This window comes from Megascapheus bottae, chromosome 4 (genome assembly GCF_031878675.1).
Source record: "Megascapheus bottae isolate mThoBot1 chromosome 4, mThoBot2.hap1, whole genome shotgun sequence".
Taxonomy (NCBI): Eukaryota; Metazoa; Chordata; class Mammalia; order Rodentia; family Geomyidae; genus Megascapheus; species Megascapheus bottae.
Window position 1 is genome coordinate 15,357,601 of NC_143512.1, and position 20,335 is coordinate 15,377,935.

Consider the following 20,335-nt stretch of genomic DNA (forward strand, 5'->3'; position numbering starts at 1 on the left):
CCCTTGCCTTGAGAAAAAGCCCAAAAACAGTGCTCAGGCCCTGAGTTCATGCTTCAGGCTGGCAAAAAAAATTTTTTTAAATTTAAAAAAGATAGAAAATGAGCTTGATAGTCTTCCCTTCCAGAAATATTTGGAAGTAATGGCAAAGATGTGTGTTCATTTTCCATAACTTTGTGGGGAAAAGAAATGGATCTTAACCAGAAATTTTTTTTAATTTCTGAAAGTCAATAGAAAACAATTGAAAGTGCAAAAAAAAAATAATTGCTCCAAACATGACAAAACTGTGGAAGGAGGTAGTATTGGATTAAGGAGCTGTTCAGTGATGGTGCATACATAAGATCAGGAAAAGCATAGGTAGCCATATGGTGATGCTTATAAAGCCTATGAGATACTTGTTGGTTTTCTAGAGATTCTTACTATAATGATACTAGCTCAAATCTTAAGAACTCTAATTAATGCACTTAATATTAGGATTAGCTGTTTGTCTTCAAGATGACAACTTCCGCCCATGTCATAAATCCTCTTACATTTCCCTTGAGACAGTAGTGTGGCTCTTACAGCGAACATCATGGTCACAGGACAAGGACAGTAGGTGGTAGATTGTCTTGCTGTTCCTACTAACCACTCAAGAATGCTGAAAAATCTGGCTTAAGAATCCTGCTTGACACAGCTGATTCTGCTCCTAAATTCCTCGGCTGTCTGAGTACCTCTTGCAATAGGTAAATTTTAAACCCATCCTGTAGCTTTGCTCCACTGGTCCCAATGTTAAGTCTTTGGCTGAAAACCAAGATATGTGCCTGTGGCCTGGCTGCCAGTGGCTGGGGAGTCTGGTTCCTGTCTCTGTTGAGACTCACACAGTGGAGAATTATTTCTAAATGCTCAGAACAAAAGAACTAAATTAGGAACTTTATTAGAATATTTGAGATTGCAATCTCTTACTGTAACTCACAAATGAAAAGACAAAAATGGTATACTTGTGTCAGGTTTCTAAAGAAAACTTGGCAGAATTATTATCTTTTCTTGATTACAAACTAACACAAAAGACAGAAAAAGCAGAATAGAAAGGGCCTTCTATTTGATAGAGAATATATAATATAGTAGTAATCATACTTGGTGAAAACTTAGAAGCCATTTTAATAAAGACAGAAAGAAGAGAGGATATATGCTCTCACAGCTATCAATGACCCTTTGAGATCCTAGCCAATGCAGTAAGAAAAAGAAAAGTAAATATGCCGAGGTGGTCTTGTAAAGGGAAAGCCAAAATTCTGATAGAAAAGACGTTATGGACAAACAGGTTTAACTAATATGACTTGAACAAGATGTTTGGGAATAAGACTAATATAAATGGCTTTCTGTTACATTAGCCATAGCCAGTTAGAAACTGTAAGATCAATACCACTATGCAATAACTAAGTCTAAACCTATAATAGTGTCCATCATCACAGAAGTAATTATCACATACACAAAGGCTTAAGCATTTAATCTTTCCAAGTTTCATGTCTAGAAGTCCAGAATAACATGGCTGGGTTCTCTTCGTAGGGAGGGACCATCTAAGCTAAGGTATAGATATACTGGTTTCTTATCTAACACTTTGAGGGAAAAAAATCTGTTCCCAACCCTTTTCAAGTGGTTAGTATAATCCCATTTTTGTGATCTGGGGACTGAATTCTCTTTTCTTTCTGGCTCTCAGCTCCTCACATAACTTTTCAGATATACCCTTCCTTCTTTCCAATGGAAACACTGTGTGTTTTTTTTTTTAAGTTTAATTTTATTGTAAAGGTGATGTACAGAGGAATTTCAGTTACATAAGTAAGACATTTCTTTTTTTTTTTTTTTTTTTTTGAGAGTCATGGGGTTGGAATTATGGGCCTGGGTGCTGTCCCTGAGCTCTTCTGCTCAAGGCTACCATCCTACCCTTGAGCCAAGCCTCACTTCCCATTTTCTACAGGTTAATTGGAGATTAGTGAAGAGGTTAATTGGAGATTTTCTAGAGGTTAATTGGAGAATCACAGGTCCTTTTTTGCTTGGGCTGGCTTTTGAACCTGGATCCTCAGATCTCAGCCTCCTGAGTAGCTAGGAAAACAGGCATCAGCTACCGCACTGGGCTATGAATACATTTCTTGTCGAACATGGTTATTCACTCCCTTATTTTTCTCCTATTTTCCCTCCCTCCCATTCTTTCCCCCCAAGTTGGAGTACTTCACAAGCTTTGAACGTCTTTGATTTTTTTTTTTTTGTAGCTGTTTTGCTGTAGAAAGTGCTTTGGGTTTTGGAGCCCTTGTGATTAGATTAAGCTTTTTCTGATAAACTCCCTCTCATAAGGTTATTGCACCGTTGAACATAATAATACGGCTGAAGTTATTTCTTATTATAGCCACAGGTTCCAGGGATGATAACTTGATAGCTTTGGTCAAGAAGGGGATTTTTATAAAATTTTTCTGCTATAAAACCTAATTAGAATTTGATAAGACCTACTTAAAAAAGCATAAAATGTCCTTGAAACATAAGAAAAAAAATGTCATCAGTCATCTCCCATCTGCCAATCCAATTTAGTTCCAAATTCCCAAAAGAATTGTTTTTTAAATGGGCAAGTTGTCTCTAAAAATTTCTTTGAAGAAACATGACTAAGAACTGATAACGATAATTGTGAAAAATGGGTATTAAACACATTATATTGAAGTAAATTCATTAAAATATGGGGGGTGTAAATTGGGGAATTAGTAAATAATAAAGTTGTTTGAAATCCAAATAGAAATGATGGTCTTGGCAGGTAATGGTGGCATAATTTCATATTGATTAGGAAATAATCCCAAACACAAAAATACTTTCTAGATGGAGTGCAGTTAAATTCACTAAGTAAAGAGGCAGGAGCATTTGCTCATAAACTTTGCATTAGAGAATGCCTAGGTCACATGCTGGTACATGTGGTTGGCTAGCTAGTAACCACATGAAAGAACAGTGCTTTTTCTGTAGTCAGGAAAATGAAAAATAAAACAGTCTCCTTCCCCTTTGTTCCTCAATCCAAGTATTTGGAAGGGAACAGAGGACATAGTCTTCTGAATGAATTGTAATGATCCTTTTGGTAGTGCCCATTGTAAATTTAAATCCACTTTTTTTTTTTTGGCCAGAGCTGGAGCTTGAATTCAGGGCCTGAGCTTTCTCAAGGCTAGAGCTCTACCTTTGGAGCCACAGCACCACTTCTGACTTTTTTTTTCTATGTATGTGGTACCAAGGAATTAAACCTGGGTCTTTGTGATGCTCTAGGCAAGCACTCTACCACTAAGCTAAAACTCCCTGCCCTCATATCCATATTTTTACTCCAGAATAGTATACAGGAACAGAGCACAAAGGGACATTGACTACTATGTTGAAAATGAACTATACAATTTGTCAGAGGGCATGAGAGGAAAACTGGGTGAGAGTGAGAGAAGAGATAACATTATGCAAAAATAAAAAGGACTGTTTACTTGACTTATGTAACTGTAACTCCTCTGTACATCATCTTTATCATGACAATGAAATGTTGTTTTTTTTTTTAAGAGTGACATTTTCTGGATGTGGCTTTTGTGACTGTAGCAGAAAGTATCCAACAGCCCAAAATCCACCATGGAAGGCCTTTTTGTTTTTTGTTGTTCAGTGATTTTGAAAAGAGGACCGATTAAATTTAGTTGTGACTTTAAGGAAAAGAACATACCTATAAAAGACTCCACTCTCAAGTTACTTGCACTAATCTGAAATTTTGGCAAAATAGCAGGGTATAAAATTAATCCACAAAAATCAATAACTTTTCTGTATGCCAACAATGAGAAGGGTGATGCTGAAGTCAGGAAAGCAACTCCTTTTGTAATCATCATAACCAAAAAAAAAAAGAAAAAAAATTAACTTAACCAAAGAAGTAAAAGACCTCTCTAACGAAAACTTTAGAAATCTGGAAAAGGAAATTGAAGCAGATCTAATGAAGTGGGAAAACCTCCATGCTCCTGGATTGGGAGAATTAACATTGTGAAAATGGCAGCACTGCCAAAGGCTAGCTACAGATTCAATGCAATACTCAATACGCCAACATCATTCTTTAACAAAATAGGAGAAGCAATCCAGAAATTCACAGGCAATAATAAAAAACCCTGAATAGCAAAAGCAATCCTTAGCAGGAAGAACAGTGCTTGAGAAATATCGATACCAAACTTCAAAATCTACTACAAAGCTGTTATAATAAAAATAGCTTGGGACTGGCACAATAACAGACCTGAGGACCAATGGTATAGAACTGAAGACCCAGAAATGAACCTGCAGAAATAAGGCCACCTAATCTTTGATAAGGCAGCCAAAAAAAACAGGATGGAAGAATGACAGCCTCTTCAAAAAATGCTGCTGGCAGAATTGGCTAAACATATGTAGAAAACTGAAGTTAGGTCCTTATATATAACTCTTTCTTTTTTTTTTTTTTTTACCAGTACTGGGCCTTGAACTCAGGTCTTGAGCACTGTCCCTGGGCTTTCTCAAGGCTAGAGCTCTACCACTTGAGCCACAGCACCATCTCTGGCTTTTTCTATGTATATATGGTACTGAGGAATTGAACTGGGGTCTTCGTGCATGCTAGGCAAGCCCTCTACCCGCAGGCCAAACTCCCAACTCCCTTATATATTACTTTGCACCAGAATCAATTCTAAGTGGATCAAAGGCCTCGAGGGAAAAGCAGATACCCTGAAAATATTACAGAAGGAATAGGGCAAACACTAGGGCTCCAGGTCGAAACTTTCTTAATAAAGACTCAGAAACACAACAAATCAAAGAAAGGTTGAATAAATGGGATTGAATTAAATTGAAATGTTTCTTCGTGGCAAAAGGCATAGCTAGCAAGATAACTAGAAAGCTCACAGACTGGGAGATCTTCACTAGCCATATAACAGACAAGAACCTCATATCTAAAATATACTTAGAGCTCAAAAAATTGAATCCCCCAGGGTCCAGGAGTTTGTCCTAGTAGAGTGCTTGCTTCACATGCACAAAGACCTGGGTTTGATTCCTCAGTACCACATTCATAGAAAAAAGCTGAAGGTGGTGCTGTGGCTCAAGTGGTAGAGCTCTAGCCTTGAGAAAGTCCAAGGACAATGCTCAGACCCTAAGCTCAAGCCCACGACTGGCAAAAAAAAAATTGAATCCCCCCAAAACAAATCACCAAAGAAACAACCACCCCATTAACACATGGGCTAAAGTCTTAAAGAGTGACTTCTCTGAAGAGGAAATAAGAATGGCCAAGTAATACCTTAAGAAATGCTCAACATCTCTAGTCATCCAGGAAATGTGGGGGTAGGAGGGGTAGGGAGAGGGAATATGGGAGAAAAACATGGGGAGGGGGTGACAATATCAAACGAGAAATGTATTCACAGAGTATTCATAGAGTGCTTGCCTAGCATGCACGAAGCCCTGGGTTCGATTCCTTGGTACCACATAAACAGAAAAGGCCAAAAGTGGTGCTGTGGCTCAAGTGGCAGAGCGCCAGCCTTGAGAAAGCCCAAGGACAATGCCCAGTCCCTGACTTCACGCCCCAGGATTGGCAAATAAAATATATATATACTCACTACCTTATGTATGTAACTGTAATTCTTCTGTATATCACATGGACAATAAAATAAAGAAAAAATGCAAATCAAAATAGCATTGAGATGCCACCTCACCCCAGTTAGAATGGCCATTATCAAGAAATCTAATAACAACAGATTCTGGTGGGGATATGGCCAAAAGGGAATGCTACTACACTGTTGGTGGGAGTTCAAAGTTGTTCAGCCACTATGGAAAGCGGTTTATAGGTTCCTCAAAAGACTAAACATAGAGCTCCCCTATGACCCAGCAATGCTATTCCTGGGCACTTACCCAGATGTCCACACTCAAGGTCAGACTAAAGCTACCAGCACAACCACGTTCACTAGAGCACTATTTATCATAACTAAGGTATGGAACCAACTCAGATGTCCCTTGGTAGATGAAATGATAAAGAAGATGTGGTATATATACAAAATGGAATTCTGTACTTCCATTAGAAAGAATGACATTGCCCCATTCATAAGGAAATGGAAAAACCTGGAAAAAATCATATTAAGTGACATAAGCCAGACCCAAAGAAAAGTAGGTTCCATGATTTCTCTCATTTGTAATAACTAGACTATGTCTATGATATTCTTAATAGGGGATCTCAATAATCCAGTTGCTAAGTGCATAGGACCGTATATAATTAAGTGCTTTATCTGATCCATGGAAGGGAAAAAGAATCACAGAAATAGCAAGACAAAGGATGAACTAATGCTACAATGATACTCAGTTGGCACTACGTTGTAAATAAACTACACAACTTGGGAGCAGAGGAGTAGGAAGGGATAGTTGGCAGAAAAAGGGGGGAATGTTTAAAAAGAAATATATTCATTACCTTACCTACGTAACTGTAACCCCCCTATTCATCACCATATATATATATATATATATATATATAAATACCTATGGGATGTGTGTGTAACAAAACCATCTTTTCAGGTATGTTTTATCACTTTGTGTGAACCATTTCATAATTAAAACATTTCCTTTAGGTTAACAGTCTATTTTCTATAAGCAGTGTAGTATGGAGTGCTCCCCTATATATGTGAGCATGCAATGGTAATTCTTTGTGGAAAGATGCAGTTGAACAAAAGCCTTTGTTGCATTGCCACAAAGCATGACTTGGGGACTTGTGCTAGCTGGTTACAGCTGATAGTGATGGGAAAAAAGGAAGGGAAGTTCTGGCTTGCCCTGTAATCATGCCATTGAAATGTACCACTTTCAAGATCAGTTTGGTATGTACTTGGAGTGCATGCCAAACTTGTACATACATACTTGTACTTGGAGTAGTACTTGCTGACTGTTGCTTATAAATGTGAACAATTATTGCTTAAGCTATCAGATGACAAACATCTATTTTGTCTTAAGTGGTTCTGGGATCATCCCAGGGTTGTGAGTATGCATGAGTTCCCCCCCTCGCTCCTTCCCTCCCTGTTTTCCTTCCCTTCTTCCTTCCTCCCTCCCTTTCTCTCTTCTTTTCTCTTTCTCTCTTTCTTTTGGCAGTCATAAACTCAGGGTCTCAAGCTAACTCGGTTTGCTTGCTCTAGATTGTTGCTCTGTCACTTGGACCATGCCTCCAGCCCAGGTTTTGCTGGTTAATTTGGAACAGATTGTTTTGCATGGTTTCAAACCTTGATCCTCCAGGTTTGTCCTTTTGAGTAGCTAGCTAGGTTTGCAGGCATGAGCCCCTCATCTGCAAGAGTCTTAAAAAATTGTGTGCATAGTGAGAAGGGGGAGAAGAGAGATTGGCCTTTTATAGATGTCAGCCTTTGGTTTGTGTTTCTATTTAGGTGAAAAAGATCAAGTGAACGGTCCTTACAAGGGCTTTTCAGAACATAAAGTGTAATAGTCTAATCTACAGATTTATTATTTGAGAGCTGAAAATAAAAGCTTTGCCTAGTGTTCTTTAAATTTTGTATTTCTTCTGAATTAGATACTTCTAAGAATAATGTTGTGGACGAAATTGCTTTTTTTATTAAAGAATTGATTAATGTTGATTTTTACATCATATTTTAAATGACAAGTTTAACAAACAAATATTCAAGGAGGGAATCTCTATTTACAATCACTGGGACTTAGTATTTAGAACTTAATCAAAATTAGGCTATATAGGTTTATATGTCATAGAAACATATTAATTTATAAAATAAAACATTATGTCTATAGAGTCATAGGTTTTTATGTCTATATAGTTATGTTTATATTTCCATTACCATGTCCATAGTTTTGGGTATGCAGTTATTGAGTCCTCGCTCTTGTACTCTTTGGATTTAATAGCCACATATTAAGGATACTATGCGCCTTTTGTTCCTTAGGTCTTGACTTGTCTCACTCAACACGATTCCCTCTAGATGCATCCACTTCCCTGTGAATGCCATTATTTTATCTTGTCTGTTGGCTATGTAAAATTCCATTGTGTATATGTACCACATTTTCTGTATCCATTCATCTGCAGTAGGGCATCTGGATTGTTTCCATCGCCTGGCTATTGTGAATAATGCAGAGATGAACATAGCTGAGCAGGTGTCCTTATAAGATCTTGGGTCATGATGTTTAGGATAGATGCCCAGAAGTGGTATGGCGGGATCACAGGGAAGGTCTTGAAAATAGCTTTTTTAAATGGAAAAATTGTGGGACTTTTAACAACAGTGGTATTTGATTAATTTGGTAGATATTCTCCCTATAAAGGATTATCTTTATTTGAAAAAGAATTGTGTCCTGAAGATAATATGTAATCCCATGAGAAAAGAGGCTTATATTAATTTAACACTCACTGTAATTTAAGATTATTTTGTTAAAGTAATTTCTTTACTGCACTTTGCTTTAAACTACATTTGTCTTTGGAATTGAGGCAAAAACCTACAGAGAATACCATGGCAAAATAAAATTCTGCTCATTGTGAGAGAAAATAATAAAACACAAGAACTGTGATGTGGCCCACTGAGAAAGACAAGACACTTGTAAAATAAAAAAAAAAAAAACCCAACAACTGTGAATTATTTTTGCAGAAGTCAACGAAAGGTTCTGTTGTCCTTGACCATGTATTTCGTCACATAAATCTCATGGAGATAGATTATTTTGGGCTGCGTTACTGTGACAGAAGCCATCAGACGGTGAGTACAGTGATTTTATATTACATTTTTCTGGTTATAAATTTCACTCTTAATCTCTGGCCTTTCTGAATGTGGCTAGATTTCTAAGTGGTTAGATTATTTATAACTGATAATGACTGAAAACCTCAAACCTCTTTTCGTGCTTTTTTTTTTTTTCTCCTTTCTTCTTCCTGCTTACAAGTCTGTAGAGTTGATGGATTCTTGCATGATGTCCCCTTTGTAGATTATTTATCTGGTTTCTATTTTGCAAGCTGCTTTCCATTTGTGCAGTTAGGAGGACTGACTACATTGCCTAATATGTCAGGAAGAAGGCGGCTAGATGATTACCTTTCCTGTAGTTATTGTTGGTGGTGGTCATAGGGCTTGAACTCAGGGCCTGGGTGCTGTCCTTGAGCTTTTGTGGTTAAGGCTAGGACTCTACCACTTTGAACCACAGTTCCACTTCTGGGTCTGGTGGTTAACAGGAGGTAAGAGTCTCATGGACTTTCTTGCCTAGGCTGGCTTCAAAGCGTGATCTTTATATCTCAGCTTCCTTTAGCTAGGATTACCTTTTAAGAAAGGAAATGGTTAGAAAGGAAGTAAGTATAAAGTCTAAAAAAAATAAAAGCACCATCTAAGTTTAAAAAAATTGTTTGAGCTGTTAAAAATAAAAACAAGTAGGGGTTTTCATTCTTGAGCCTTATGGAAGGAGTGAAATACAGGTAATCTAGTTTTGAGTTCTGACATCAGTTGTTAGTAGGGTATCTTGGAAAAATCTTTCTATTTCTTCTCATGGTAGAGTTACTAAGAAATTCATAATGCTTAAAAGACTTTGTAGCTGATGATTTTGAGAATTGGGAAGGACATTTATTAATGAGACTTTTGATTTAGCCTGAGAAATACCTTAACCGCAGACACAGCCTTAGCATACAACATACTCATATTTGCCTTAGAAATACCACATTTTTAGCCTTTTATTTTTTTATCCTGTGCAATGGCTGATGAAATACATATCTCCTTTTCTTCTTTCATCAGTGCTTCTAGCCTCCTCTGGATCTTGTGGGATGTGTTCAATGGGAAATATATTTTATGAGTGGTGTCTTTGTGCTCTGGCCTTAGCAATGTCCTGAGATAAGAAGAGGCAGGAAAGAAGAAATCTGTTGATAGTGTACTTGTGATTTTTTTTTTGAGCTAGTCTTATAACTTACTCTCTCTCCCAGGAACATTTCACCAACAAATAAGCAAGCAAAAAGTAATAATTGGGAGTATTGGGTAGTGCTTCAATAGACAGGAATAGTCATGAATGCACATTACAAAGGAAGGGAACGAACATATTCAGAAGTTCATTGAATTCTTGAAGCCACTGTAACAGAACTATAAATATACACTGAAAGATTAAATTGAACGTTACAGTAGATACCTTAAATTACATTCATATCTTATAAATAATACTTATTGTAGCAGAGAAAAATATAGTTTTCTTGATCTTATCCAGTATGTCAGATTTTTCCGGAAAGATTTACTATCTTGGTATAATTATATAGGCCTTATCTGCCTGGGAGTTTAGCAGTGAAATCACAGGTGTCCTTGTATGTGAAAGGGGAAGTCTGGAAAGTCAGAAATGTGACTGTGGAAGAAGAGAAAGGCTTCATGGAAGCCTTTGAGCCAAGGAACCTAGGCATCCTCTGGAAACTGGAAAAGGGATAATAATATTTTTATCCTTTTATGCCATTAAGTTTATGTCAGTTCATTATAACAGGAACTAATACTCATGGGTAGATGATGGAGAATTTTATTCTTGCTTGTTAGATGGAAATATAAAGCCTTATTGTTTGGGTTCTTTGTGTTAGGCCTCACACTCTACTACTTTTCCTGCGTGGTGCCATCATCCATCTTCTGCTGCCCACGATCAGGTTTTCTTTGTGATTGGAGTAGCATATGCTTCTCCAGATATGTGTACTGCATTCCCTATTATGGGAGAGCGATAGTGAGATCTATGAACCATTCTCTAGGTTGAGAATGGAATTATACACAAAATGGTGAATTTGAAATTAATCTGAGCTTTCATAAGCTATTATAAATGGAATGTGATGGCGTAGAAAAGATAGCTAGATACCTTTGTAGTCAAAATGTAGATTTAGGTCCTGTCTCTTTTTTGCTGATGAATGGTCAAGTCATATTTTTCTGAATTGTATGTGTGTGTGTGCGTGTGTGTGTGTGTGTGTGTGTCTTTTCTTTTTCTCTAGTAAAACACCTGAAGGTGTGTAATAAATAAAGAAGAGAAGTTCGTTTTACACACAGGTTTAGACACTCTAAGCCACATTGCTGGTTCCGCCCTGTGAAGAATTTCTGGTGGATGGCATCACAGTGGTAGGAAAGGCAGCACACATGGCAAGACAGGAAGAGCCTGGAAGGAGTCAAGCTCTTTTGCAACAACCTCTTGAGAGAACTAATGAAGGCTTCAGGAGAACTATACTCATTCCTTCCTGGGGCAATGTCCTCTAGCAGTTAGAGTATATGCACCATCTCCTAATACTGCCACACTGAGGACCATGCTCCCAACTCATGGACCCTTAGGTGTAACCTGAACCATACTCTCATCTGTAAAATGAGAACAAAATATCTTTCTCCCTTACTCTCAGGATTGTCATAGGACCAAAACAGAATTCAGGAAAACTCTGTAGATTATACTGTGTTAGATATGTAGATGGGGCTCCCTGGTCGAAACATTATTGCTTTGGTTCTTTTTTTTTTTTTCTTACTGTCTGGGTAATGTATAGAGGGCCTACAGTTACATTCGTCAAGTAGTGATCCTTTGGTTCTTAAACTTCTATTTCTATTCCAGCTTCTCCATAAAAATCTTATCTTATCTTTATTTATCTATTTAGTCAGTCCTGGGGCTTGAACTCAGGGCCTACGCACTGTCCCTGAGCTTCTTTTGCTCAAAGCTAGCACTCTACCACTTGAGCCACAGCACCACTTCTGGCCTTTTCTGTGTGTGTGGTACTGAGGAATTGAACCTATGCCTTTATGCATGCTAGGCAATGGCTCTACCACTAAGGCTCATTCCCAGCCTCTCTCCATTTTTTTTCAAACTTTTTTTTGTGCTCACGTGGGAGTTAGCTTAGGTACTCTTTGCTTGGCTTTTTCACTGAAGGCTAATGCTCTACCACTTGAGCAACACTTGAGAAATCAATGAGATGAATAGAATATTTTCTTCTCAATTAGTCCCAATTTGTCCACAAAACAATATAGTTAGAAGGATTAGAAAAATTTAAAGTTAGTTTTGGGCCTGGAGATATAGGTCAGTGGTAGAACATTTGTTTAAATATTATTTGTTTGTCAATACAAGATTTTAAATAAAATGTTCTTATCTAATTGCATATTTTACATTTTAATCAGATTCTTTGAATTTGGTTTATGGAAAATATCTAATAAATAAACTCTTTGGCAAAGCTAATTATCATTAAGCCAAACCAGCCTGCTTTCTGTCATTCATCAATTTAAATACAAATATTAACTCATTCAGTGAAAAGTATTGCATTTGGAATTCAATTCATATGGTAGATAGATAAGACATTACCTTTCATCACTTAGAGGAAATAAGTTTGCTTTCAGTGAATTCTTCCTATGATGTTGATTTGTTTTATTCTTATGGGACTTCTCTAAGTCCTGCATATTCTGGTTGTAATTGGAGAATGGAAGTTGCAAGATCATTAAAATCATTCTCTTTGCTACACTGTACTGTCATATTTCTGATTTCAGAACACACCCATCATGAGCCAAAATACACTTTGCCTGATTTTGCCAGAAATATACAGAAGATGAGGAGCTACTCAATGCTCTCTCTCCTGGTTTCTAGAGACTTTAGTAAAAGCATATTTGTTAACACTGATACTTACAAGTGTTTCAGTGATTTCTACACCCTGGGGCAATGTGCCATAGAAGGTGCCTTCTATAATATTTTGGGAAAGAAGGAATTTGAAAGAAGAAATGAAGAAAGAGGAAATGAGGAACGATAACTGATAAGACGTCATACTGTCAAGTCTATTCTTAATTAGGTACATTTTAGAAAGAAGGTCCTTAAAACCCAATAATTCCTCATATATGGATACTTGAGATATGTGTGCCTTTGTTTGCATAGTTTAGTGAATGCTACGCCCATCCAGTCTTCTGAGGAACTGCCATACTGCTTTCCATAGTGGTTGAACGAGTCTGCACTCCCAGCAACCGTGTAGTAGTGATCCCTCCTGGCCACATCCCCTCCAGCATCTGTTGTTACTAGTTTTCTTGATAGGAAGGGCTTTCTTATAAACTTGGAAGTTAACCTGAGAATGTGTGGGATTACAAGGATGTATTCATGGTATTTCAGTAGCTATGAGATGCTGTTCAGTATATCCTTATTTAATAACAGGTAATGTACACAGTGTAATGGAAGAAGGTACATTGTCACAAGTACCTGAATAAGTGAGACAGTGCTACAGGTATCTATATGTCTGTGGACCTTTGACTTTAAAGACTTGCTTATCGTATGTAATATTTGTAATAAAACACATTTTCTATAATTGACAATGTTCAAAAAGAGCAGAAGAGAGTTTTCTGTTCAGAAAGAGTCCTATACCTCCTGGTTATAACATGTGAGATGCTGTGATTTGAAGAGCTGATTTGTTGGAAAGAACCCTGGAAAGTGCTAAGGGGGACCTGCCTACAGCATGTGCCAAGCTGCTCGCTGCATTGCCCACTTTTCTATCATAGCACCTGGGAAAAGCATGTTTTGATTAATCTTTACTTTCTTTCTTGCATGTGTTGATTTTGATAAAGATTTAAAAATGCTCATGAAAGAGCTAGAGGCCTGAGGCAGCTCTACAACACACCTTGAAATTAATTTTTATGTAGTTCTTGTTTTATTTTGTGTGTGTGTGTGTGTGTGTGTGTGTGTGTGTATGTGTGTGTGTGTGTGTGTGTATGTATGTGTGTGTGTGTGTGTGTTTGTTGGTTTGGGGACTTGAACTCTGGGCTGGGTATTGTCCCTGAGCTCTTCAGCTTAAGGCTACTGCCCTACCCCTTGAGCCACAGCGCCACTTCTGATTTTCTGGTAGTTAATTGGAGATAAGAATCTCACAGATTTTAGTGCTCAAGCTGGCTTTGAACTCCAATTCTTAGATCCCAGCCTCCTGAGTAGCTAGGATTACAGGTATGAGCCACCACACTGGCTTGTTTTATTTCTTTCTTTACCCTGTCAGGTGCCCAATAATAATAGACACTAATGAATTGTCCACAAATCATGTGTAATGAAATATTTTATCATGCAACTTGCATAAATTTGTTGCTTTCCAGTTTAGGGAGATTAGAGTGAATTCAAACTAGAATACAATGTTTTTTCTTCATTAATGGCACTCCAAGCCTTTTCACCTTTTTTTATACAAAACTAGACTGAAAGGATGAACAATTGAAAACATGAAGGTATAAAATACTTTAAAACAAAACTGTCAGGTCTGATTGAAACATCAACCCATGTGTATGCATTTATATTTCTGTCTATTTATGCATGTATCTATATATAAAACAAGACAAACAAGTATGCTAATTATCTTTTGCCAATGAACTGAGAATTTCTATAACTCACATCATCTTAGTTACAGGAGAATTTGAGAGCAATATTATATTGCTGATTTCTTCAATGTGAACATTTGATTAGACTGTCCTTTTCCCAGGTTAAATCAGAATGTGTTTAAAGGATAAAATTTCAGACAGTTGGCTGGTCCGTTGCTAGTGGAACAGTGGTTTTAAGAGTTAATTATTATAGATTTTTTTTTTTGTCAGTGCTGGGGCTTGGACTCAGGGCCTGAGCACTGTCTTGGGCATTCTTCAGGGCTAGCACTCTACCACTTGAGCCACAGTACCACTTCTGGGATTTTCTGTGTATGTGTTACCGAGGAACTGAACCTAGGTCTTTGTGTTTGCTAGGCAAGCACTCTACTAATAGGCCATGCTCCTTGCCCCTAGACATTTTTTGATTATCATAGGAAAGTAGGTTTTTTTGTTTTAAAAAAAAACCTAGAATTTAAAAAATAAGTTTCTGATTATTAGTGTTGATCTACTCTGAATCATGAGAAGAATTCTTGTGAATATTTCTTGTGATATTACATATATATATATATATATGTATTTTTTTTTTTGCCAGTCCTGGGGTTTAAACTCAGGGTCTGGACATAGTCCTTGAGCTTTCCCAAGGCTAGGGCTCTACCACTTGAGCCACAGCATTGTTTCCAGCCTTTTCTGTGTATGTGGTACCTAGGAATCAAACCCAGGGTTTCTTGCATTCTAGGCAAGCACTCTACCACTAGGCCGTGATGCAGCCTCTTAAGACATCTACCTGGAGATGTGAAGTAGGTAGTTTGGGGTCTTAGCAGGAAAGAGATGCATTAGGAGTTCCTAAGCTGTTAGTCATAAGACTAGATCGGGTCACAGGGGGAAACGAGAGTATAAATGCAGAGGAAGAGATGAGGCTACCATGTATTACTGTGCTGGCCATTTAGTTCCAATACTCTGGAGTTGGGTACAGCTGTGTGATTAGGTCCTGAGCAGGGGACCAGGCCAGGCTCTCTTTCCAACCCCTAGGGTTGGCCTCACTCTGCTATGCTAATACTTGGGTGGCTGTAGTTAAGAATTACTTTCAGCTACTAGGACAGAGTTTAAACAAACCTTAATTTAACTGTTCTGTATATTTTAATGTCTATGTTTTCAGGACATATGAGGTTCCATGTTGTTGTGTGGCTTCCTCATAATATTGTGGTTGGTTTTCAAGGACTAGCATCCAGAGGAATAGTGGGAAAAAGGATGGACAGAGGGACAGCCAGACAGGATCGCAGCAATCAAACAAGATCAGTTCTGTTGATTTGAAGTGAAAGTCAGCCCCCGTTAAAAGAGAGAAAATATTATTTAGCTCTATGTGCGTGTGTGTGTGTGCTTAAACTCAGGGACTGGGTGCTGTCTCTTAGCTTTTCACTCAAGCTTGTACTCTACCACTTGCAGCACAACTCTGCTTCTGGCTTTTTGCTAGTTAATTGGAGATGAGTCTCCTGGACTTTCCTTCCTAGCTGGCCTTGACCTGTGATCCTTAGCCTTGTGAGTAATTAGGATCACAATCGTGAACCACTGGTGCCATGCTTACTTAGAATCATTTGGTAGGAATAAATGCTGGTTTATTTTAAAGATATGTTTTAAAGCATGAGAGTCTGTCCTCTGGTCAGAAATTATTTGTATGTTTCCTGCATTTAAATGCATTGTTCCTGTAGCCTTCCTAAATTCTCATTTAGTGTAGGGTATTGGATAGAAACTTGAGGTCTGGAATCTCATCAAATGAGACTCTGGTTACTTTCCTAAGTTCAGTTCCTAGATTACAATCCCTTCTGAAATAGAGGCATGTGAACTAGGGTGAGGTGCAAGATGCTACAAAAAGAATAAAGAAACAAAGATGAACAAAGATATAATGTGAAAATAGTAGGACATTGCTAGTCCATGTAGTTTAATTTTTTATATTTTAGTTCTTATTGTTTTACAGCAACACTGTATTTATATATATACCTGTGGTTTGAGTCTACCAGAGCACATGTAGCCTTTTCTTTGATTAGAGCTCGGTCTTATTACCTAGGAATTATTTGTTGTGGTGCTGAACTCTGCTTTTGGCTCTATTCTCTGATTTTTCCTTCTTTTTCATAAAAAGTAGCTGAGTAGTATTCTCGGCCTTCTTTCTGCCTGATGAAGGCTAAGAGTTCAAAGGCATCATTTCAATCTACAGTGTTCGAGCTTCTTTCAATCCAATGTGGTATCACTTTTAAAATTTCTTGCTGGGTACTGGTTGCTCATGCCTGTAATCCTAGCTACTCAGGAAGCTGAGATTTGTGGATCACAGTTCAAAACCAGCCCAGGGCCAGGAGTTTGGCCTAGTGGTAGAGTGCAGAGTGCATGCCTTGCATGCATGAAAACCCAGGTTTGATTCCTCAATACCACATACATAGAAAAAGCTGGAAGTGTTGCTGTGGCTCAAGTGGTAGAGCTCTAGCCTCCAGAAAGCCCAAGAACAATGCTTAGGCCCTGTGTTCAAGCTCCAGGACTGGCAAAACAAAACAAAACAACAACAACAACAAAAGCCAGCCCAGACAGAAAAGTTCTCTGAGACGCTTATTTCCAGTTAACCACTAGAAAATTGCAAGTGGTGTACCAGCCTTGAGCTGGAGTTTAGGGACAGTGCCCACGTCTTGAGTAGTTCACTCCAACACCCCCTCCCCAATTTTTCTTTTGAAATGATTTTTATTCAGCTTTATTTGACAAAGTCAAATTTGTCATGGGCTCTGCTATACCATAGATTCTCTTTAAGGAACTGTTTGCTGTTTAGGAACAGTGTACTTAGGATTCCTAGAAGACCTTTTCTTATTTTGAAAGATTCTATGAGGCCTCTCAGTCTTTTTTGAAGGTTTAATAAAGGATTTTTATGATTACATAGTGCGTTTTCAAAAGTCCTTAATTCAGTCTTTGCCTGGAAGCTATTTCTTATTGGTATCCTAGTTTACCTACTGATAAGATAAGGAATGAGAAAGTTTCATTTTGAAAACCTGGAAGTTCTGGCTCCTTTATATTTTAACATTTTTTTAAAGCTTATCTCTCTTCTCTAGCATTTCATTATAAGCAGCAAAATGAACCAGTCTAGGCTTACAATTGTCCTTATCTAGATCATTCAGTTCATTAAGTACTTTCCCCCTCCCCCACATGTTGCCACAGGCTACAGCATTACTAAACTTTTCTGCCTCTGCGCAATTAGATCACTTTTCTCTTGGCTTCCAAGAGGTCTCTCTGCTTTCCTTGAGGCTCTTACTAATAGCCATTGAAGGCCCTCAGACTTCTAATGTACTACTCTCCTAAGGCCTGTCCTATTGCCTCCACCCAACCAGAGGGAAAGGGAAAGGGACTAGACCTTGAAGGGACTTAGGGCTTTTATTTGCCCTAAGAAAGGAATCCATTAGAATATACTGACTAGAAGAACAAAATTAATCTGATTCCTTTATCTAATTACAAAGGCAGATGTAAAGATGCTATTAAAGCAGCTGCTTAAGAAATCCAGGTGGGTGTGATGCTAACACTGCTTAGACCTAAGAGTGGAAAGTTCCCCTCCCTCCTTCAAATACTGTTTATATTTTGAACACAGAGCCAACAGGATTTGCTGATGGATGAAAGAGATTGAAGATGAAAGAAATCTTGCTTGGAACTAACATAAGTATGCTGTACTATTTAGACAGATAAGAAGATGGAAGGGGAGCAAAGGGATTTTTTTGGCGAGGGGGGTGGCGGGGAAGGGGATGGTGAAGTGGAAGCGTCAACTCCCTTTTGGACACAGAAGATCTGAGATTCTAATGGTCACCCAAGTAGAGATGTCAAGTAGGCAGTTGGATTCAGAAGAGCATTCTGGCCTGGTAATTGTCAGTATATAGATAATCTTTAGGAGGTGGGCTTTGATGTGAAGTGTGAGCCTTAGGCAATCTACCCTTCCTAGCTTCAAGAGATAGAGTAGCCTGTAAAGTGTGGCCTGGTGGAGGGAGGGAGGTAGATGGATAAACTAGAAGGAAAACTGCTTCCCAAACCTGTAGCAAGAATTTCAAGTGTGTAAAGGGTGAATTCCTTACATCTGTCATTAACTTTGTCAGCATAGGGTCTTTGTAGTGCTCTGGTGATGCCTTGTGCTGCCCAGCTTTCCTGAACACATTCTTTTTTTACACTATGTTAATGGGATGTCATGTTTTTATTGTCAAATACTTATATATTAATACATGGAAACGATTCCGTGGAGAATAGTGCTGATGCCAAATAGGTGACTAGAGAGTAACATCTTTGCTTTCTGATGTTCAACATACTCAAAAGTATTTAAAATATTACAACCCAACTACCTTTAAATTGTGTGTATAAATAGATTTTGTGTTTTGCTTTCTTGAGTTTGATCCTCAAGATTTCTGAATATGCAAGCTTCCAATAAGTGGGTCATGGAAAACTTTTAATTAAAAAAATAAGGTCCACCTATAATCTTACCTCCTTCAGTATAGACTGCTTCAACAGCAGGCCTTTGTTTTTGTCACTGCAGAGAGATAGCTTAGTTTTTATATGGTGTCTTATATCAGGTCCTGAAAATTTTAATAATACATATCAAGGAGCAAATTAGAGCAAGACCTTTTTTGTTGCTTACAGAACCTAAGGTCTGTCCTCAAGGCCAACAGGAAAAGCACAAATAGCTGTCATCAGACTCTGGGACTTAGACCACATGTGTGAATTCTATTGAGCCCTAAAACTCCCCAAAGAATGAGATCTTTGTGGCTCCTGACAGCACATACAGAGAGCTGTCTTTCTAGTCCCTAGATCAAGAGATTGTTTGGGTATATTGTATGTTTTTCAGACTTTTTCCCCACCTTACATAGAACATTATTAAACATGTAGCATTGTTCAATTCCCCAAAGGAGAATTTTATACCTAGACTAATAAGATGCACACAGCTTTCTTTAAACTTCTGGTTTTTTTTCATGTGAAGTGGAAACATTTAATTTTTAAGTTTGTCTGTTTACAGAAGTCTGTGCAGAAATATCAAGGCAGAATTTCTGTGGGTTCCTGGTACAAGAGCTATTTTCTAAGCTTTTCCACTATAAGATACTTTGGATGAAAAACATATCAAAATATTTCCTATTTACTGAATAAGAAATCATGGCAAGGCCAAGAACTCAAGGTCTCTTTCTTCCTGATGTATAGTGATAGCCACATTCCTTTCAACTAAACTATAGAAGACACCTCAAGAACGGTTAACAAATGAAATATTAGACCTTGACTTTAATATATATATATTTTAAGGCTAGGATATTGATTTACAGAATAGTATTAGAGTTTAAAAATCTAATTCTGTGATTGCTACCTAGGAAATTGATGCAATTGAGACATTATCTGCCAAGCTGGACAAAGAAAGTCAAGGGTGCTTAGCCAAGATTCTCAGAGAAGGCAGATCTATCATTTCTCTAGGTTGCATCAATGTATTCTAATTGACAAGACTAAAATGGAAGGATATCTAACTCCTTGCTTCATACCTTGGCAAAGGATCAGAAAGAGAGAATTGTGGTCATGACTTCTTCGTGATTGGATATTTGAGACACAGCATTTTAACTTTCCTGTGTTAGGCAGAATATCAGGAAGCACAATGATAAAAGTATCTGTTTCCATTGTTATCTCCTTATCTCCTTACAGAATAGGATCTAATCCAGCTTGTGAATATATATATATATATATATATATATATCATATAAGTTTTTACAACAGAGGAAAAAAGATGAGAGGAAATTGTTAAATTATTTTCTTAGAGAATGGAATAGCTTGAATTTTCAGAGAACATGCTATTTCTCCTCATAATTGTCTGGGTTGGCAAGATAGTTGCATACCAAGAATAATCCCAGAAATGCCCTAGTGCTGATATCTTTGTTGATTTCTTTCCCTACACCCCAGCAGATGAAAAAACTAGATACCCTATTTCCCTGATTCTTTCAGTGTTGTTTGTTGCTATGATAGAATATCTGAGACTGGCTAAGTTAAAAAGAATACTGATGCATTTTGACTCATAGCTCTAGAAG

The 20,335-nt window shown here is 37.7% G+C and overlaps 1 protein-coding gene across 24 annotated transcripts in view; it reads left to right on the forward strand.

Moving 5' to 3' along the window:
- Epb41l4a (erythrocyte membrane protein band 4.1 like 4A) overlaps positions 1-20,335 on the forward strand; it is a 773,501-nt gene that overhangs the window by 73,008 nt on the left and 680,158 nt on the right. For all 24 annotated transcript variants that reach the window (XR_016535219.1, XR_016535218.1, XR_016535226.1 and 21 more), the window contains exon 2: positions 8,598-8,702. Coding sequence is in view for 5 of the 24 variants with exons in the window: in XM_090331497.1 (XP_090187623.1) it covers positions 8,598-8,702 (105 nt within the window). In the remaining 19 variants the exon portion in view is untranslated. The remainder of the gene's footprint in view (positions 1-8,597; positions 8,703-20,335) is intronic.